Genomic DNA, 22,849 nt, shown 5'->3' on the forward strand with positions numbered 1-22,849 from the left:
TACCAATATATCTAGCGAACTTTAGAAGGTTTGCTCGTACAAAGGGTAAAATGATCCTAAAAAAATAGACATTTGTAAATTTGAACATGAGGCAGATTTTAAAAATCATGAGGCATTTTGGAAAACATTTTATTTTTGTCATATGATCATTTTTATGAAAAATAAAACTTATCCAAATTATTCTTATTCGAGTAATGAACCCGAGCCGAGACTAAAGAAGAAACCTCATAACTCACGTAGAGCAACTTACACAACATACTCGTGTGCCGTGAGCAATGTGGAGTCATGGACAATACGTGAGGAAGACAGTAGGCCACAGGCAGACCGACTCATTTGGGCTAGGTTTGAGCCAGCATTTTGAGCCCTAACCTGGCTTATTATATCCCCAACTGATCAGTCTTAGGCTCATCTAACATAAGACTTGGGCCCAGCTGGCCCAACCCAGTCAATCCGCTCTTTCAAGTGAATCTGGCAACCCAACCCAAATTAGACTCAGACCTGGCTAAGCCCTTTGGCGAGGTTGGATTTGACACAGGCATGCATGCGTTGACATTGTGCAGGGTCTGACCGATCTATTGACCACATGTGGGAATATCGATCACTTAATGCACATGCAATGAGGTGCTGCTGCTGTCGCACTTGGATTTAGCTCATGCAACGGTTTCACTCAGCCAGCTTCGGTAGGTTTGCTGGACTTGAGAGCAGATTAGGTGCAATGTGACTGTGCATTTTTGGTGTGCTGCTGTACTTGATCACCCACCATGCTGTTCGGCCTCACAGCTGACAGGTTGTATAATTGTATTCGAGAGATGGTTGGTGGTCAGGTGCAGCAGCACACTAAAAGTCTGCAAACGTATTGCACCTGATCCTTCCTAGCTGGGTTTGGCTAGGTTCAGGTTGCAATTTTTTTACTCCGAGAAACTGCCCTAGCCGTAGAAGCCTAACCGCGCTGGCTCGGCCTGTCGTATTTACGGTCGCTGTCCTGTCAACATAAAATTCTGAGGGCTTACTCCTCGACCCCAGAAAGTCGTCAAGCTTCCGCTTATGCAATAAAGTGACACCCATGGGATTTGAACCTAGGCTGCCCATCAAACGGCCTAAGGCCCCATCCTACTACGCCAAACCCCTTGGGTCTGGGTTCAGGTTGCAAATTTCATGGCCATTTGATGAGACTTCATATAACTACATGAATTTGAATACCGGAAAATGTTTAGTATACAAGGTACCGCAATCATGATGCAGTAGAATTTTCAGGTAACATTCTAGCATTGGATTACCAGCAGGTAGTACCCATCAGGATGACCGGTGTGATGCTGACAGCTTCTGACCAATCCAACACCGGAATCAGACAGGATCTAGTCGGAGGCACCTCTTTCTGTCAGAGGTGCCTTGAATGCCGTTCATCCATGTGATGAACGGCAACCCAAACACTGAGGTTGGATAGTTTACCTCTCATATGGTCTCACAAAAATTTTGAAAGCCATTCATCTTGTAAACGAACTGAAACAAAAAAAAAAATGAAACGGATGAAAAATAACGAAAAATGGTGGTGTTTGGGTTGTCGTTCATCTTATGGATGAACAACATCCAAGGCTCCTCTGACAAGATTTATCGCTAGAGGTGCTTCTAGCCAACGTTGTCAGTATCGGCCGATATCGCCAGAAAATCGATTCGATATTGACTTGAATTGGTTATTTTTTAATAAATATAAAATAGCTTAAATTTACAATTTAATATTATTTTGATGGTTTTACCATGTGTCACGTTCTGATTGACACGTAATTTTTTTTAGCCGATTCAGAACGATACACTTTGAGTATCGGTTTGAGCCAATATTCCTGCATAGTTGATCAACCGATACAAGTCCGATTCCGATACTGACAACATTGCTTCTAATACCGTTTACACTGAAAATAGTTTAAGACCAAAGGGATGCCCACCTTGGGTATCAATGTCTTTTAGGGGTGGCAATCGTGTTGGGTTGGCGGGTCCACCCGACGGGTTGGCGGGTCAGCATACCTCAACCCGAACCTGACCTGTTTATTAAACGGGTCGGCTGTGGCAAACACGAACCTGGCCCGTTTAATAAACGGGTAACCCGACACGACCCGCCAACCCATTTAATAAATGGGTTGGGTCGGGTAAACGGGTTCTCAGGTTCACGGGTCAGGTTGGCGGGTCGGGTTGACGGGTCTGGTTGGCGGGTTGGCAGGTTGACCCACCCACCTAACCCGTTTATTAAACGGGTCAGACGGATTGGCGGGTTGGCATACCCCTAACACGAACCCGACCTGTTTAATAAACGGGTTAGGCGGGTCGACCCGTTTATTAAACGGGTTCGTTTTTTCCAAACCCGAATCCGCCTAAGAGGCGGGTTGGCGGGTCGTGTCAGGTTTTGCCACCCCTAATGTCTTTGACGTATGAGGGGTTGCAGCATACATTTTCATGAGTCACCTTAATTTTTTTGTAATACTTTTCTTGGAGGGAGGTTCAGGTGCAATGTGATTGCACGTTTTTAGTATGGTGTTGCACTTGATCATGTCCTTGACATACAGCCTGTCATCTGTGGGGCCCAATCAATGATGAAGTGTGATCAGGTGCAGCAGCACAATAAAATTGTGCAATTACATTGCACTTTATCTTTCTTCTCCTTTTTGCCCATGATGTTGAACACGTGGCAGAATAACGGTTTTCCAATTGACTCCTGTGCATTCTCGGGATTCAGCTTGTCAATACTCTCAACCCAATGCACTCTCAGAAAAACTACAGGATGGATCCTTACGAGACGAGCCCACATGCAAAGACATGCTGACAGAGGGCTTTGGGGATTGAGCAAATGTTAAGGGACTGTTCAACTTACATGTTAGAGAGAGAGAGAGAGAGAGGTTATTAAAGTGTTAGACTTGGTGAAGAAAGGATAGACTTAACTGAAGGTCTTTACCGAACCTTTTTAAGTAATTCACATGTAGGCCTCTAATATATTTCTGATGTGCAGTATTGCACTGACATCGTCTCTGGTGTGCAGTATCACACTGTCATCTGTTGTCCATCTGTCTATGCTTAACCAACCCTAGTAAAGCTTATCCCATGTGCAGTCAAGTTCACCGATTACTTAAAACCCACTTTCTACTACAAAATCCATCATGCCATAAATTACAAAAAGCCAACTAAACCAACCCCAGCAATTGAAAGTTGATGTGAGATGATACTTAACTTTGGGTTTAAAGTCATAGTACGTATGAACATTTAGGGTAAGATAGGAGTACAAAGTCCTCCTTCTTATCTTGGTTGGGGACATAGTGACAAACATTTTTTTGGGCAAAATCTCGTTTTTCAAAAAACTCGCAAGAAATTGAAATTTTTTCATAAATCTCGCATTTTTTTTGGCAAAATCTCGGAAAAAATATATTAATTAAAAAATATAAAAAATATTTTTATAAGAAAATATTAATAAAATTTATTTAAAAATAAAAATGCACATTTTGTTCACAATAAATAGCTGTTTAAAACGTAAATATCACGTTTAAATTACAATAATTAAGTTTTTTCATAAATCTCGCAAGAAATTGCCGTTTTTAACTTTCAGGCAATTTCTCGCCAGATTTTTATAAATCTCGCTATACTTTTCACTGTAGTTGGCGATAGGGTTAAAACTGAGACTTAGACGAGGACAGAGAGTTGTCCCTGGCCTGGGCAGCGACATGATTGTTGGCATTGCAAGTTGGGTCTTACAAGACCCGGACTGGATCGTCCGAACCGAGTCACGACTCGGCCAAACTTCCGATTCGAAGTTAACCGAGTCTATCAATCACCAAACCAACGTTCTCTCACCAACGCCCCCTTTTCTAACCCTAATTCGTTGTTTATTTTGTGTAAAGAAGAATAAAAGTGTTGAGCTTAGCACGGTTGGTTCCTTATACTGAAAAGAGTAAACCAAAAGATAAAGGACGCCAAAAAATAAATTCCTTGTCTAAAGGGGGAAGATACCTTTGTTAAAAGTCTCTACGCAAGTGCACTATGGTCTGCTAGAATTTTGAGTCCCAACCGAATTAACTCTAGAGAAACCAAAACAAGAGGGAAAAACATGAGGAAAAGGGAAAAGAGAAAAAAAAGAAACCATGGGAAAGAAGATCAAGAAAGCATTCTCCCCTGCGTCAACCACCACGCTGTCGTATCCTTTTACTTTCAACCCTTTTTGGGAAATTTCCGAGAAACCAACCAGCACGGTCAGCAACTCGGCCGAGTCTCATGGGAAAGTAACTTCCTCAACCAGAGTATCTGAAATCGGTTATGCAACCCAAATTTCATAAAGATCTAAATCCAGTTACGCCTTTTCAGCAACCCGGTCCAGGTTTGGTCCACACATAAGTTAAGCAAATCCAAGATAATTGGATCTAGCATAAACACGTCTAAAATTGGTCTTCAAGAGGCCTCTTACCTCGTCCGAATCCAATTGCCCTGCATAGCAACTGGTTTAGTTAGTCCAACCATAGTTAGCTATACAGCTTCTAAAAACCATGCAAACTCTCCTCTCAAGAAGCTTGCTTCAAAAGAGTGAAACCACACATGAAAATACACATTTCCTTTTTTAAAAAATGGTTTTTCTAAAACTGATATATATATATCCCCTGATATGTATGATAGATATGTTGGAACCCCAGTATCACTCGCCGCAAGGTAGAAGCTGGTTATGCTCGCTGGTAAGCATAAAAGATCCCAATAATTTTACCAATTGGAGGTAGGGATGGCAGTGGACAGGGGGGAAATGGGCCCCGCCCCACCCCACCTTGTTCCGTTTGGATCGGGGATGAAAGACATGAAATGGGGATGGAGGTGGGGATGAAGGTTAAAATTAAAACCCATGCGGGGATGGAGATGGAGGCGCTCTGCCCCATCCCCTATCCTTCTTTAGAGATGACAGTGGATAGAGAAAAAATGGGGCGAGGCAGAGATGGAGGTTAGGATTTTGAGACGGGGCCGGTCCACTGCCAACCCCTAATTGGAGGCCTACTAATGGGGGGGGGTTTCCAAAAGCTTCAATTATGCATCTAAGCATACAACTTATATGCTTGATGAATTAAGACCTTTAGTTCAAACGTCAATTCAGGCAATCATTCTAGTTCCAGGTCTAACATCAGTGACACAAGACACAAGCAGGCAACAAAGCCCAGAGAAGACGACTCGGGTGACTCCTAAAAGAGAGACGGTACGGTACCACAACCGACTTGTCTGCGTGAGGTGTTTTACTTGACCAGACCAGAAGGCGACTAATGTCCCTCTGCCACAAGTACGTATACAGTGTGCTATTTAACTATTATACCGTCTACGTATAGGATACGTGAAAGATGCCTCTTGCCATTCTGCCCGAGGACGAGGGGAGGCTCCGGCCCGGCTCACAGGACTCCTTGCAGAAACGCATAAGACGACATAAAATATTCAAGTCAAGCAAAATAAATTAATAAAAAACATCAAGAGAGAGAGAGATGTTACCGGTCTCCCTCCAGTCAAAAGCCCGTTCACTCTGCCCCCTCAAACAAAAGGGTACCACCCTCCTTCACTGCGCCTCTGCCACCGCATTCAGGATTCGTTGCCCCATCACCATTAACACCAACATCACCACGTTGTTCTTCTACCGTCTCCCCCACCTCTCTAGCACCCTCCCCTCTGGCTCTCCCAACTATGGAAGTTTTTAGCATGCTGAGATACTGGCGAGGAGGAGGAGGTGGTGGTGGTGGTAGAGGTAGTAGCGGTGTTTCTGCCACCACCCTCTCCACCACCGCTTCTCCGCCGAGCTACGACGATGGGCCGTTCTTTGACCTGGAGTTCTCAGTGCCGGAGGAAGACGAGGAGGGGAGGAGCAGCAGTAGCAGCAGCAGCGGAGGGGAGGAAGAAGTAGAAGAAGAGGAGGGGAGGGATTCGTTGACGGAGATCAAGTCGTTCGACGTGAACGCGTCGGAAAATGGCCAGACGGACTCGAACCACTCGCCGGCGACTGAGGACGACGAGGGGGAGCTCTTTTTCAAGGGCCGCCTGGTCCCTCTAGAGCAGTCAGCGGCGGCCGTGATCTTCAACGACGAGTCTCACGGGAAGCAGCCCCAGTTCCCCGTCTCTCTGCTGAAGTCCGCCACCAGATTCGGGGTCTTCTTCCTCGGCCCGAAGAAGCACGACGCTCCCGCTCTCGCCGTCGCCGCTGCCGCCACCGCTGCAAAATCTCCAGGGGCCTCCGCCTTCGGAGAAGCAGCGGAGGACGTTGCGGCGAAGCCAAAGCACCACCACAGCCGGTTCTTCACGGTGAAGTTCAAGGTGGAGGAGGCACCCCTGGCGTCGCTCTTCACGAGGGACAGCTCCCGGAGCGCGAGCAAGGCGAAGGAGTCGCCGGAGTCTGGCGTAGATTCTGACCAAGCCGCGCCGGTCGGCCTGACGGAGAAGGAGGCGAAACGGGCCAAGGTCGTCATCCAGCGCTACCTGAGGGCGATCAAGCCGCTATACGAGCGCGTCTCCAAGAGGCACGGCGAGAAGGTGAGCTTCCCCGGCCACCTGAGCCTCGCCCCACCGACGAAGTGTGCGATGCCGGAGTCCTCGACAGCGGCTCCCGCGCCCGCCGCTGTTTCGGCGAGGCAGGGGAGCTTTCCGGCCGGACTCCGGGTAGTCTACAATCGTCTCGGGAAGAGCCGATCCGCGTCGGCGTCGGAGGCTGCGGCGGTGCTCGTGCAATCGCAGAGGCGGGACGACTCGCTGTTGCAGCAGCAGGACGGGATCCAGAGCGCTATCGCTCACTGCAAGCGGTCACTCAACGCCGCTAGGGGTTAGGGTCTTCTCCTCCCTTCATTCGCCTTTTCCGAGTCTTGTCAGATTAAACGTCTCGGTTCCGACTCTCTCAACTAATTTTTTCCTCCCCTCTTTTCTTGTTGAAACTTTCAGAAGAAGCTTCGCCATCGCCTAACTCGTGAGCTCTCAGAGTCAGAGAAAGAGGAGGAAGGAACGGAGGAGTCGATTAGTAGAAATTGACGCTGATTCTTTTGATGGATCACGGGACGTCTGTAGATGTCACTCTGTAAAAATGATCGAAAAATTAAGGAGAAAAAAGAAAAGAAAATGTAGCGGGAATCGTTTACCGACTCGGTGGATCTCTTTTTCCTTTTTACGATTTTATAGAGAAACTAGAGTTAGAATATATCCGATCTTTCACTAAGTAGTGAGTATTTCTCTCTATTACCTCGAGATTTGCCTCTTTTACTCTTAGAAGCTTGGTAAAAATCTTGAGAAATTTAGCTAGGATCCGTAAAAATCTGAGAAATTTAGCGAGGATCGGTAAAATCTGAGAAATTGATCAAGGATCGGCCTGATTCGTTTTGTGATTCGCTGCGAAACGAATCGTTCGCATGATTCCGAGCCATTCCCCTCCGTTCTGCCGTGAAAATCTTATGATATCGTGTTTCTTGCTACAGGAGAGAATCCCTAACCACCATTGCATCAGATCGGTCTCTCTTTGGCAAAATTTTCAGGAGTTTCTTAGGTAAAACGGGATAATCTAGGAATTTCCTCATTTTCGCCTACAGATCTGTGGAGAGACGTGTCTACGACTGTTTCAGAGTCTCCGATCTTCTGCAGGCGGAATTTTGTGCCCTTTCTCTCTCTCTCTCATTTCGTCTTTTGATTCCTTCATGTTTTCGTTTTCTTCTCAATTTCACCTTTTGATTCGTTTCTTTTTCCGTCTCGTTCTCGCTTCCCTGGGAGAGAGAGCAGGCAAAGACGGTAAGGGACCGTCCCGTCAGAGAAAATGTTCTTCCGAGTTTCGAGATCTTCGTCTTGTTTGTTGTGAGATCTCGTTTGATTGATGTCACACAGAGAGAGAGCTTTCCTTCTTTCCTTCACTTCGTCCATCGACTCCATCCATCACTCACTGTGTCGCGCGCGTGCACCGGAGACGGCAATCCTTCCTTTTTCTTCACTTTTTCATCATTCGTACATTATTCTCATCGCCTTCCTTTGACGATGAACCATAGAGATGAATGAATCCCGACGGTAACGAGATTCATTCTCGCTGTGTGTAAGAGAGGAGAGAGAACAAAAACAAAAGGCGAAAATGCAGAAAAATGTTGCAGATCGCAAGCCTTGTCGTCTTCTCAATCGCTCTATTTTTTTTTTTCGTTTTCGCGCGATGATGATGATTCGTCGCCTTGAGAATTGTAATTTAGTGCCTCCTTTCGCTAAAGTTGATCGTCAAACGGCTTATGCTGAACTTCATCTCTTATGATTTTATGGACGGCCGTTTGATGAGACTACCTCATCATGATCTTATCACTCTCCCTCTATTAAATAAATAAATAATTCTCGTTATGGTGACGTATCGGCAATTTCGGAACCGGTTCATTGGGGGAGGAGTGAAGGCTACTTGTTTGGCCACTGATTGTCAATATCGGTTTCAGATCCTGAATCCGATTCAGGATGGAACCGAATCGAGTTGAATTGGTCATTTTTACCTTTTTTTTAATGGAAGAGATCAATAAAGATTTTTACAAAATTATTAAAATATTAAAATGTTAAAAAAATATTAAACTGTTTAAAAAATCTATATCACAAAGATACGTGGACACGAGGATGAATTGATGCTGATCCGATTCGCAAGTTTGATTTTTTGGGGGAATAGGACATGAAGACACATTTTTTTAATCAATATAAAACTAACTTTTGATATTTTAATATTAAAGAATACATTTTTCTTGAACAATAAAAAGCATTAAAAGTATTAAAACACTGACAGTAAGTGTCAGTGTCCGCTCGTCTCACCTGGAACACAGCTACCAAAATGGCGTGTCCTTGTGACAGTTAAAAATATTGAAAATTCGGCTGGCTGAATCGGCCCTTATGGAATCGATTTTGAGTTGACTTGATGCGAAGGGATAACAGTGGACCGCGGCAAGGTCTCCATCCTCGCTCTGTCTCAAAATCCGGTCCAAACGAGGCAAGGCAAGGCGGGACGAGGCCCCATTTCCCCTCGGTCCACTGCCATCTCCAAAGAAGGGTGAGAGATGGGATGGGATGGGGCGGGGATCGAGGACGGGGCTGAGGCAGGGTGGGAGAAAAGTAAGCCCATCCCCGCCTCCATCCCCGCATGGGTTTTGATTTTAACCTCCATCCCCGTTTCATGTCCTCCATCCCCGGTCTAAACGGGACGAGGCGGGGTGGTGCCCTATCCACTGCCATCCCTATATGTGAATCTGATGAGAGATTAGGGTGGGCGTTATCCAATAGAGCCTATTTAGGGTTTGGATTTGATTAAAACATAGATGAGAAGACCGTTAGCCACAATTCAAATTTGGTTCATTTGGACTTCTAAAGCCTTGCTATGTCGTATCTTGTGTCAGTGTTTGGATATCGTAGATGAGAATTCTCAATAACAAGAGTTATATCGTGAGGATGACAATTTCCCTTGTTTGCGGACAAAGGAAGTAAAAAGGTGTCCAAGTTCCATCAATTTTTTGAAACAGATTTTGACTCCTCAAATTTCTTTAAAAGTTACCACCAATAGAAGGCGGTAAATTTAGTTTCTCATCAAGTTGATGGAAAGTCACAAGTTCAAAACCCATGAGTGGCGTCTCTTGCAGCAAGGTCCAAGTTGGGTGTACTCCTTGGTGGGCAAGGAGGACCACAACGGTTTTACCAACCAGAGGCCAGCCAATGTGGGGTGAGTGATGAGGAGGTTTTTCCCTTGGACTATCCAAAAAAATAGAATTCTTTTTCACTGCTAATTTTCATCTTACCCAAACACACCAAGGGATTTGCTTCTCTAACGTTTTCAGAACTTGGACCTCGAAACCATGCAGATCCAAATCAAAAGCCCACATCCATGTAGGAATTGTAGCTTTCCCCACGTATGTTCTAGCCTAGTCCTCTCATCAACTTAGTCTAGCCCCACAAACAAACCATTAAGATCCCTACTAATTAATCAACTTTGGTCCGACACATCCGATGAAGGGCAACCCAAACCGAATCAACCCGGTTTGGAAGTTGAATGCATGAAAACCGAACACATTTCAATTCAGCCGATAAAAGTGAACCCACCCAGACCCATTAGGAAATTGGTTAGAGTCTATGAGGTTCAGTGAGTTCATAGACTTTTCTTTTTTCTTTTTTTTGAGAAATTTGAGCGAACCCCCCTCCCCTACACACGAACCGCACATTGGTTGTCCTCAAGTTGGTAAAGCCCTTGAGGTCCCCCTGCCCACTGAAAAGTATACCCAGCTTCAACCTTGCAGCAAAAGATGCCACCAATTGATATCGAACTTGTGAGTCCATAGACAATAGGAGCTAGGGGTTTGGAGTCAAGAGTCAAGACCCACCACACAACTAGAACTACCTGAACCCACTTAACCTTACAAGCTCAAAAGCAAACGGAAACCAATTATAAAGGCTACCAATTGGTCAAATGCAAACTTCCTTTTCAATAAACAAACAAAGTCTTTGGCGTTAAAAGTAGAGCATCTTTCTATCATTGGCACCCTTCCCACCTTTGACCACCTAATTTAGACATGCCTTTGGATGCTTGGTGCTCCCCAAGGACCTTTTTTCACCGGGTTGGGCCCTTTTACTGGGTAAAAGTAGACCATCCATGGCCTACAACTCCTCCCCATTGATCCAGGACCCTTGATCCGGGAAACAGACGGTTCAGATCTGTGGTGGGTCCACATTCCACGTTTGAATGCTCGGTAGCCACCAGCCTTTCTTTGGACTTTGGCCACCGGACCATGAAGGAGGTCGCACACCTTTCAATGAGAACAATGCAGGAGCAATGTCAATGGATCGGGCCTGAGCTGATCCCTTTAGTTAGAATCCAAACCCAGATTTACACATGCACTGTTTTGATTGGCTTATAGGCTAGTAGGTAGTTCTGGATTCTCAAGTTCAAGGCCGTGTATGGCAGAGGCCCGTAGGCAACAGGTTGTTGGACCTGGAGCAGGATTTACACCCATGTGGATCCTACCCAGGTCAGTATCTACATAGCCTAAGGTTGTGATAAGAACATAAGGGTGACAAAGATTTATTGGCTTATACTTGGAAAGGACAAGCAGCCAAATAGTGACAAACTCCATGGATGCTCCCAAGTGATGGGCACGTGCAAATGTGGTCCAAGATCTCTCTCTCTCTCTCTCTCTCTCTCTCTCTCTATATATATATATATATATATATATATATATATATATATATACTGAACTGTCTACACCAAATTTCCAAAAGATTTTTCAGATAGATAGCTTCCTATAGTTAGGAGTAGGGATGACAGTGAACCCGGAAAAAAATGAGGATCCATTCAAACCCACCCCATTTGGGGCAGGGATGGAGGACATAAAATGGAAAATGAAAAATCAAAACCCATAAGCCTATGGACTTACTCTTGCTCTCACCCTGCCCTGTAGCCGATCCTCGGTAATGAAATTACTAATATGCTCTTATTATATTAGAAAATAACATTTAAATCTTGTATGTATATATTTTAACCTTAAGATCCTACTTCCTAATCCTAAAAAACGGGTCAACTTTCTCTCTTCTTTCTTTCCTCTCCTTCTTCTAACGGCTCTGAAGAACGACCATTTAAATTTAGAATGGAAGAAAAATAGGAACCCATCTGAACCCAACCCATTTAGAACGGAGATCAAGGACATGAAATAAGGAATGAACCCAAAATCGAAGTGAAAATCAAAACCCACCACAGGGATGGATAGGCGATTAAGGACAAATTTTTGAGATGAGAGGGGGGTGGAGAGCTTGTCCCCTACACCTGCCCCAGTCCACTTCCATCCCTAGTTGGGAGTAGGGGTGGCAAAATCTGACACGACCCGCCAACCCACTTCTTAGCCTGGTTTGGGTTTGGCTTAAACGGGTCGACCCGCCTAACCCGTTTATTAAACGGGTTGGGTTCGTGTTAGGGGTATGCCAACCTGCCAACCAGGCTGACCCATTTAATAAACGGGTTAGGCTGGCAGGTCAACCCGTTTACCCGAACCCGTCCAACCCGCCCGCCAACCCGTTTACTCGTACCCGACCCGCCAACCCATTTACCCAAACCCGACCCACCAACCTGCCCGCTAACCCGCCAAACCGTTTACCCGACCCGTTGTCGGGTTACCCATTTAATAAATGGGTCGGGTTCGTGTTGGCCACAGCCGACCCGTTTAATAAACGGGTTGGGTTCCTGTTGAGGTACGCTGACCCGCCGACCCGACACGCCAACCCACCAACCCGACCCAATTGCCACCCCTAGTTGGGAGGCTCTCAATAGCAAGGTTGTTAAATGCGATGAGGTGAAGCGAGGCGTTGAGCCTGCGCTTCGCCTCTGAGGCGTACGCCTCTCACAACTGGAATGGAAGTGAAGCGGTGGGAGGGGAGGCAGTAAGAGAAGGACCACCCGCCCAGCTGGTATGGAAGCGAGGGATATGTCGGTCGTCTGGTGGTCCGAGAGGACTGAGCAGCAGCAGCACAGCAATTCCGGTGGTCGGTGGTCACAACTGGTCGGAGGTTGATGAGGGGCGCATCACAGCAACGCTTCAGTACGTGCGCCTCGCCTCTGAGGCGTACACTTCAGGTACTGAGGCGTACGCCTCTCACAACACTGCTCAATAGATTGGATATCTGCCGTACCCGTGATGGACGTCCAAGGATACAAAGCAAAAACGCATGGGCTTGTTCAAGAAACCGCTGGACATAGACCATGTGAATGGAAATATACGGATCTGGTGATGGGATTAAACTCACGTGTGGAATATGCTCCAAACCCCTTTAATTAGATTTAGATCAGGGTGTATCATGATTCATCTAGCACCCTAGATCTATCAAGAAAGGGAAACAGATTTTCTTAATTACCATGATTTTTTCCCTTTATCTTACTTACTTCTCAAGCTTGGATATCTACACGGGAGTACTGAAGGAAAAGAAATGACAAATTTTAAATTGAAAACTTTAAACTTTTTTTTGGCTGGGCAAAAGAGGCCTCGCCACACATTGGCAGGCCTCTATTTTTTTATGACGAGGAACTAGCGATGGCAGTGGACCGGGGGACAATGGGGCTCTGCCCCGCCTCACCCCATTTGGACCGGGGGTGAAGGGCATGAAACGGGGATAGAGGCGGAAATGAAGGTTAAAATCTATCCCCGTGCGGGGATGGACTTACGCTTTTTCCCACCCCGCCCCGCCCCGTCCCCGTCCCAATCCCCACCCCATCCTCAATCCTTTAAGGGGTGACTATAGATTAAGGGGGAACGGGGCTCCGCCCACCTCGCCCCCGTTTGGACCGGGGATGGAGGGCATGAAACAGGGGTGGAGGTTAAAATCCATCCCGGTGCGGGGATGGAGGTTCGGATTTTGAAATGGGGCAGGGTGGAGACCTTGTCCCCCACCCCTGCCCCGGTCCACTGCCATCCCTACGAGGAACATCGCTGAAGCAAAGAAAACCCCAAGTGAGGCCCCACGACCACCATGTCTCACGTAGCCCACTTCTGAAAGCTATGCACAAATCCGTGCGCTTGTGGAGTTTGATCAAGCATCTTCATCTCAACACCCTCACAATCACCCTGCTGGCAATGCGGGCAACCCCGCGGTAGTGTGGTTGGCCTCTAGTAGGTGAAACATTTGAGGTGCTCTTTGCCCACCAAAGAATGTACTCAGTTTTGACCTTGTGATAAGGGATTTTTTTTTTACGAGCAACGGGAAAACCATCCACAGGACTAGAAACTTAGTCCCGCTGGATATGCCTGCCATAGTTACAGTCATTGTCCCAATGGCGTAAACCCTTGACGCACACATTTCCCTCATGGAGTCGCCTTGCTTGGGCATAGTCAAGGGGCACGATACCCTTACTCTTGATAATGCAAGGGGCTGAAGTCCGTGAGAATGAAACCCTGACCACCTGCCTAACAGCTAAGACCTCCTCCCACTACGCCAAACCCCTTAGGGCGATAAGGAATGCTCCTGCATGTTTCAAACTACTGTCATCCTATATGGGGTGACAAACTACTGTTGCCCTGGTTAACATAAAAAAAATCTTTAGCTTAGGCCTACCCTATGATTAGGGGTCAACAGGTCGGGTTTGGTTCAGACCCAGGTAGATCCAGACCTGACCCAGATTTTCAGGTATGGTATTGGGTCTGAACCCAGTCTAATCAGACCCACTATAAGAAAAACCATACCCAGACCCATTAAAAACTATATGAACCAGACACAAGCCATACCCGGTAAAATAATATTTTCATCATTTTTACATTAAAAAAATGCCGGACTTAATCAGAACTCAGGTCGAGCCCGAGTCTGGTATAAAATTTTACAAACTATATCCGGATTCATGTATTAATCAGACATTTGGGTCCAGACCCGGGTCTTAATCAGATCTTATTTATCACCATACGTGGACCCTATAGGGTTTGGTACGGATCGGGTCCAGGTAAACTCTACTGGTTGACACCCCTACCTATGATTGGGCACAAATCATGGTCAGCAAAAACTCAGTCCAGACAAAACTAAAACAATATGGGGCCCTTGGGAGAATGAGTCAAGATTAGGACATGACTGCCCTTTTGCCTAACATCCTATTGTCCTGGGCACTTGTTAGACCAAACTGGGACAACACTAGTCATGGTTTTTCTTATTATAAATATAACAAAACACCAGACCACATATCTTATTATATTTTTCCAGTTGTCAAATTTCGAAGAGTAATTGAGAAGACTACAATGTTTCAATGTCCATGGACCAATCGCTACACATATCGAGACCATTTAAGGCATGAACCACGGACCTTACGGACATCATATGTAGGGGTGGCAATCGGGTCGGGTTGGCAGGTCAGCATACCTCAACCCGAACCCGACCCGTTTATTAAACGGGTCGGATGTGGCAAACACGAACCCGACCCGTTTATTAAACGGGGAACCCGACACGACCCGCCAACCCGCTTAATAAACTGGTTGGGTCAAGTAAACGGGTTGGCAGGTTAGCGGGTCAGGTTGGCGGGTCGGGTTGGCAGGTTGACCCGCCCGCCTAACCCGTTTATTAAACGGGTCAACCGGGTTGGCATACCCCTAACACGAACCCAACCCGTTTAATATACGGGTTAGACGGGTCGACCCATTTATTAAACGGATTTGTGTTTGCCCAACCCGAACCCGCCTAAGAGGCAGGTTGGCGGGTCGGGTTGGCGGGTCGTGTCAGGTTTTGCCACCCCTAATCATATGCATGCACTTAGATAGGGCTGGGAAAGTAGATGAGCAGCTTGCCGGTTTTTTTGGAGAGCCAGCTCCTTTAGGTAAATGAGCCTAGCACGAACATGGTAAGCTCATCTCGGATCGTATAAGCTTATTTTGCATATTATTTATACATTTTATATTATATACATATATTTTATGTATATACATAATATGCATATTATATATGTTTTATACATACATTTTATATATTATCAAGCTTTAAAACACTTAAAAATATTTTTTTTCAAAAAACAAGCCGTCATAGGCTTGCTAAGGGTGCACCCCTGCTAGAGATTGGCTCGGCTCATGATGAGCTCATGAGCTGAACAGGGGTGCACCGTCAACAAGCCGAGCCTGAAGAGCCCAAGATTGGAGCCATTTTGCCGGACCTACTCAGCTTCCTTACCTCGTACGTCTCTATACATATCCATATCAATGATTCTTGTGTCTAAAAAAACTTGCTACATTCATCTACCTAGGAAGTCCTTTCATAAATATGGACCATCAGTTTTTTTATCCAATGGTCAAGATCGAACCAACCATCAACTTTTTTATCCAATGGTCAAGATCGAACCCAAAATTTTCAGCACCGGGCTTTCATGGCTAGGGAAAATTTTGTGAAAACGTTATGGGGAAATTCTTGGGAAAATATTGGTACATGTGAGTCATGTTAAGGGGAAAATCTTGAGAAAATATATGGGTATATGTGAGTCAGTGAATGTAAAACAAAATAATAAAAAATGTATAGAAGCATGAAACATAGAAGTATAGAAAAATAACATGTTAATATTGTGATAAAATAATAATAATATTTTATTATGAAATGTCTCCACATACTTCAAAAGTAACCCTAGTAACCTGTCACATAATAACGACATTGCTCAGTGTAGGATTTTGGCATATTCAGAAAATTGATCTGGATATACCAGATTTTGATTAAGATTCATATCAACATAGACATGTACCTTGTGACAGGAAAAATAGGACTCACAAAGCCGACCCCACGTCAGGGTTTGGCATAGTGGGATGGGACCTAGGCCACTAGGCAGGTGGTATAGGTTTAAATCTCATGGGCATCAACCCAAGTGTGGCATCTCCCTGAGGGCAAGGGGCAAACCCACTGAGTTTTATGCTGCCATGACAGCGACCGTAAAGCCAAAGGTCGCTGATCTTGAGGGTGGTTTCTCCGTGTAAATCTTAAAAAAAAAAACAGACACTATGTAATTGGGATAACTTGTTGATGATGATGACATATATCTTACATGAACTGTTAGATTTTAGTATCAAGCGTGTGTTTACAATAAACGGGTTGAACTAAAAAGAAAAGTTCTACCGAAAACTAAGCCCAATCAAATCTAAGTTTCACCATTTACTTCAATGTTATTTTTTATCATTTGCTCTTTGTCTCTCACCTTGACCGTCATTCTTTAACATCTAGGGGGGTTGGATAGTATTGGATCTTAGATTTGAATCCAGTGTAGCCGTAGGGTCTTTCACACACAAGAACCTCAAGAGCCTCGGCTCATTAAAATAATTCAATAAGTTTTATGATTGCATGTAACCAATAATATCGAAGCAGGTTATATGTTCCCCTCCCCCCCCACCGAACAGGGCAGTTAGCTACATCTCATGTTCGGGGGTACCAAAGAGCACCACGTATGTACGCATGTGTGTCTCGTATCCCCATGTTTGTCACCATTAATTAGCGTTGCAGTTTGATGCGATTGCAAAGACTTAAGTACCCTCTCCTCCATTGGTGACAAAAAAATAACGATTCTTGAAAAGTAATGGTTGTAAAGACTTAAGTGCCCCGAAGATGATTATTTAAGACCCAGTCTCTGCACTGCAAGATTATCTGAGAAAGAAATCTCCCCTGGAGGAGACCATGAACATCAACTCTCTCACTCTCTCTCTCCCTTCTATTTCTGCTTCTATGCACATCCAACAGAAGATTTTACATTGCTCCATCAAGCACCGACTGACCTGCACATTGACTGTTGTGGAGCTTGATTCAGAGTTTTTACCCTTACAGGAGGAAGGTTTAGGGGCTCATCCCAGCGTGAGTAGCATCATTCAACTAAATGAGTTGTAGATCCTGATTCAAAGTTTTTACCCTTACAGGAGAGGGGTTTGGGGGCCCCTCCCAACGTAGGTAGCATCATTCAACTTGAAGAGTTGTGGAGTCTGATTCAAAGTTTTTACCCTTACAGAAAAGGAAGGTCTGAGGGCTCCTTCTAGCGTGGGTAGCATCATTCAACTTGAAGAGTTGTGGAGTCTGATTCAGAGTTTTTACCCTTACAGAAGGGGGGTCTGAGGGCTCCTCCCAGCGTGGGTAGCATCATTCAACTTGAAGAGTTGTGGAGTCTGATTCAGAGTTTTTACCCTTACAGAAGGGGGGTCTGAGGGCTCCTCCCAGCGTGGGTAGCATCATTCAACTTGATGAGTTATGGAGTCTGATTCAGAGTTTTTACCCTTATAGGAGAATGGTTTGGGGGCTCCTCCCAATGTGGATAACATCGTTTAACTTGATTCGTTGTGGAGCCTGATTCAGAGTTTTTGCCCTTACAGGAGAAGGGTTTGGGGGCTCCTCCCAGCGTGGGTAGCATCGTTCAACTTGATTCGTTGTTAAGCTTGATTTAGAGTTTTTGCCCTTACAGGAGGGGGTTCGGGGGCTCCCCCCCGGCACAGGTCCCAAGTGTTGTGGTTAAAAAATGCACAGGGTGTCGTGGTGAGAAAGCCATATGTTTGTTCCAAGCAAGGTTGAAAGAAATCAATGAAAAATCCAACAGGGAGTATGTCAGAATCAAGATGTGGATGTCAAGCGAGAATGGTGTTGTGCAACTCAAATAACACAAAATAAAAAGGGTCTGGTTTTTAGTTAAAATGAGGAATGAAATGACAATAGAAATTGCTTAAAATTTACAAGAATAAACTAGACTCGATAACGAAGACACCATTTTTTACGGATTTGGAATATGACCTCCGGTTAGGGAGATATGGCTCTGACAAGTTGGTCCTAATTCGGGTAGCGATTTACAACGATTTGCTTACTGAATAACATTATAAATCGCTATAGCGATTTGCGGAAGACACTACAAATCGCTATAGTGAGATTCAAAAACACTATAAATTGCTATAGCGATTTGCGGAAGTTACTACAAATCGCTATAGTGAGATCCAAAAACATTATAAATCGCTATAGCGATTTGCGGAAGACACTACAAATCGTTGTTGAAAAGCCGGATAACACTATAAATCGTTGTGGGGCTCGTTAGAGACCCGAAAATACTACAATCGCTGTAGGAAAGCCCGATAACATTACAAATCGTTGTTGGAAGGCCCCAAAAAAATTTGGTTCGGAGGGCGCTGCCTCCCGACCCCCCCCCCCCCCCCCGCCAGGGGCGCCCCCTCCCCTGGACCCCCGCCCGCTGACCGCGCAGCGGGATCCGCGCCGAGGGAGAGCCCCCGGACCCCCCTCCTGTAAGGGCAAAAACTCTAAATCAGGCTCCACAACAAATCAAGTTGAACGATGCTACCCACGCTGGGAGGAACCCCCAAACCCTTCTCCTGTAAGGGCAAAAACTCTGAATCAGACTCCACAACTCTTCAAGTTGAACGATGTTACAGTCAGTGTGCATGTCAGTCGGTGTTTGATGGAGCAATGTAGGATCGTCTGTTGGATGTGCACAGAAGTAGAGAGAGAAGGGAGAGAGAGTGAGAGAGTTGATGTTCATGGTCTTCTCTAGGGAGAACTCTTTGACTCCCTTGATTTCTTCTCTAGAGAGAGAGAGGGTTTACAGTGTTTTACGGAGAAAGAAGAAGAAGACTTTGAAGAGTCAACATCATCATCGACTTTCTAGATGGAGGACACGTTTGTCCTTTTTTTGAACGGAGAAAGAAGAATAAGACTTTGAAGAGTCAACATCATCCTCGACTTTCTGGATGGAGGACATGTTTGTCCTTTTTTTGAACGGAGAAAGAAAAAGACTTTGAAGAGTCAACATCATACTCGACTTTCTGGACGAAGGACATGTTTGTCCTTTTTTTGAACGGTTTGTTTTTTCTTTTTTGAATGAAAAGCATTTTTGTCATTTTCTCAAACCATCACTTTATGAGAAGAATAGCAAGAAAGGGTACTTAAGTCTTTGCAATAACACCAAGGTCCGATGCAAAGTTATGTCAATATACACGGGAATAAGAGCCCCATGTGCTTGTATATGTGGTGCTCATTCAAAGCCCCGAACACAGACCTGGGATTCAGTGAATCATGGGGGGAACATACACCACTCTCTCCAATAATATAGGGAGGGTTATGGAGTTTAATGTGACATTATCTGCCGAGTTAAGTTCAATCCTCTATGGATCTCTATACCTAGCATGGTAAAAACATGAGCTCAGGAGAAGATTGAGCTCAGGAGAAGATTGAAGAGGAAACCCGCTGCAGAGAGGGTTGGAATAGCTCAACCGATAGAGTAGGTCGTCCTTCTAGCGACATGTCCCATCGAATTCGGTGACCCATCCATTCCCGTCATCAGACAGGAGAACGACCAGCCGAAGACCCACCTCAATGAGCCTTGCGATCGCTCCGGAGAGGAGCAGCATGAGGATCCTGGTTGATCGAGAAGGAGAGCATCATGTGCATGCCTGGCTGCTACGATGCCCTCTCTGCGGCCATCTTCCAGAAATCTGGCTTCTCGACTGGCATAATCAACGGCTACATCCTCTCGGCCTCGCTCCTCGATAAAAGGAAAAAAAATAGAGGAAAGAGGGGCTTCCACTGGGGCTGACCGCGATCTCCCTTCGTCGAGCATGATGTGGATGGCGTGACATCCAAATCGAAAGCAATCATGCTCAAGAAGAAACCTGATACGACTCGGGTCTTCTTCTTCGTTCCCCACGATTTGGAAGCCGCATTCTTACCTTGAGAATGCCTGTCGAAGAAGATCAGAGCTGGTTGGTGCAAGAGTGGAGATCAAGCCTCCTTGCGATACAGAATGCCCTATGGTGCTCGGACTCAGGAGACGGTGGACAGGGGACGGAGCCAGTCGAGGGAGCTGCTCCGCCTCGATGTCGTGGCGGGGACCATCCCCTCCGAGAGGGAGCTGAAGAGGCGCCTCAGCCTGAAGACCGTCGGCTTGCTGCTTGATCACCACCGAGAAGGAGGTGGCTCGGCTGCCAAAACAGGTTTTCGATCTCGATCTATGATCTCCAGATTCTCCACCATCACGGAGGCTCCGTTCCATTGCGCCACCGACGGAGATCGATCACCACCACGTCCAAGTTCACCGCCATGTCCACCATCAGCGCTGGGCAGAGGAGCGACAGTTGCTGAAAATCGCGACGATGGCCGCGGAGGTAAGTGGCTAGCAACTGCCGCCTCCCCCTCTTCCCTCTCATAAAGAGGGAACCCGAAAAAAAAACAAAGGTAAATGTGGAAGAAGAATGGCAAGGAAACATTTACGTTTACTTTAAAAAGTAAAAGTATTGAAATACCCTTGCCTTTTTTCCACATTTCCTCTCTGTTAACTTTAATATAAAAATTAACCCATGTCCCTTTCGAAAATTTCACTCTATTGAGCAGGATAACTGTTACTTTTTGTTAATTTCGCTTGTGCCCTTCTATTTTTCAAAATAGGGGCTTTGGTTTCTTGAAATTTAAGAAAAGGGTGAACACAACCGGAACACGGTTGCAAGTTTTTTTATAAACAGGTTCTAATTTATAGGTTTTTGCCGAGAACGGACTTATATTTTTTTAGATTTTGCATAAATATGATTTTAATTTGCTGAAAACCTCATAATGTTTATTTTTTGGCAAATACTTGTTTGGATCTGAATATAATCTGGATTGAGGGTATGTTTAGATCCAAACAAGTTTGATTGGATCCATAATTTATTTATTTGCAAAATTAATCAATTTATGTGTGCGTTCTTTATTTGGTACCTCTTTGGATCCTCTGATCATATGAGTCCAAATCCAGATTTGATTTAGTTTTATGATAAATTAAGATAGTATTATGCTGGATACATTTTAGATCTAGGTGTTGATTCAATTTTTGGGTCCTAATTTATATGGATCCATATGACTTAGTATTTGATCTAGATTTTTATATGAATCAAGTTTAATTGGATTAGAATCTATTAGATCTAATGTTTGGGTCAAAGGTGGATCTGGTCCGTATTGGATCAAATATTTTGATTTAGTAAAGTGACATAAACCTGGTTTGATCCAGTAAAGCAATATTAGATTTGATTGAACTTGTATAGATCCGGATATATCAAATTAATTGAGTATAGATCCGATTGAATTAGTTTTAGATTTAGACAATGTTATTGGATGTTGTTGAACTTGAATGTATCTAAAGATATCTAGATAATGAGATATGAATCCAAATTTGATTCAAAGTTTACGTTGGATTCGGATAGTATAATTATTCGATATGAGATATGAATATAAAATTGCTCTAGATTTTGTGATGAATTCCAATAAATATAATACTTGGATATGGGAAATACAGATTTGATCTAAAAACGGATCAAGAAATATATTGGTGGATATGGAACTAGTTTTGATCTTAATAGTATCAAGACCAGATATTGGATCTAATAATAACTTGTTTAATATGAGTCATGGTTTGACCCGTATAGATCCATATAAGAATAATGCTTGATATATGGTATGGATTCATTTGAAGTTGAAACATATGGACATGGATTTAGATTATGGTTGAATCCTTTGTTATCCATGGTTTATTTTGCATAAGATCCATTTGAATTTTAATATGGATCATGTTGGACTTGATGGATAACATCTTAAGTCGAATTTAGATATAGACTCATACAAATTCAATGGATTTAGATCTAAATTTTTGAGTAAATCCGGTAATAGATAAGATTAAAGCCTTGAAATAAGCTTATCTTGTTTGACATATTCAAATGGTAATGGAATAACTCTCATGGGTTTTAGATCTGAATATATTGATCCAAAATGATCAGATGGTAATTAACCTGATAAGAATTTAAGCATATGATGATGCACATGGATAGTGAGAGTATGGACTATAGTGAAAAGTTTGAAAAGTATGAGTATTTATTGTGTTTGGCAAATCGTAATTTATCATGGATCAATGAATTGATGAAAATCCATAATACTCCACTATTATGTAAATGGACTCTGTGCAAGGTTATTAGTATATTATGATATCCTATGATATGATCATGGAAGAGTCATAAGAACCCTATGACTATATGAGACCCACATTATGATGTATTCGCTCTGTCGAGAACTATAAACTACATAGTTGAGTATGCAATAGATGGTGAATACTGAAAATAAATTATTACATATTGTATTATACATTAAGGGTTATGATAAAAATTATGACATGACGAGAAACCCATATAGTTATATGAAATGAGTTCATAAAATGATCAAGATGAAAAATCAACCTAGTTTGTGCATAACCTCATGATAAAGATATATCATGAAAGAAAAATCAAACTAGTATATGTAAAACCTCATGATGTTATGGCTAAACTAATACTATATGTGAAAAAGTATCATGATCCATATGATAATGAAAAAACTACATAACTACGTGAAAAATAACCCATAG

At 44.2% G+C, this 22,849-nt stretch overlaps 1 protein-coding gene across 1 annotated transcript; it reads left to right on the forward strand.

Annotated features, from left to right (window-relative positions):
* Positions 1-5,679: 5,679 nt before the first annotated feature.
* LOC149819874 (putative membrane-associated kinase regulator 2) lies at positions 5,680-6,810 on the forward strand. Its single transcript, XM_089983517.1, has one exon. It carries the CDS (start codon positions 5,680-5,682, stop codon positions 6,808-6,810), a length of 1,131 nt encoding a protein of 376 aa, XP_089839643.1.
* Positions 6,811-22,849: the final 16,039 nt, after the last annotated feature.

Source organism: Nuphar pumila, chromosome 12 (assembly GCF_984573655.1).
Source record: "Nuphar pumila chromosome 12, dmNupPumi1.hap1.1, whole genome shotgun sequence".
NCBI classification, from domain to species: domain Eukaryota; kingdom Viridiplantae; phylum Streptophyta; class Magnoliopsida; order Nymphaeales; family Nymphaeaceae; genus Nuphar; species Nuphar pumila.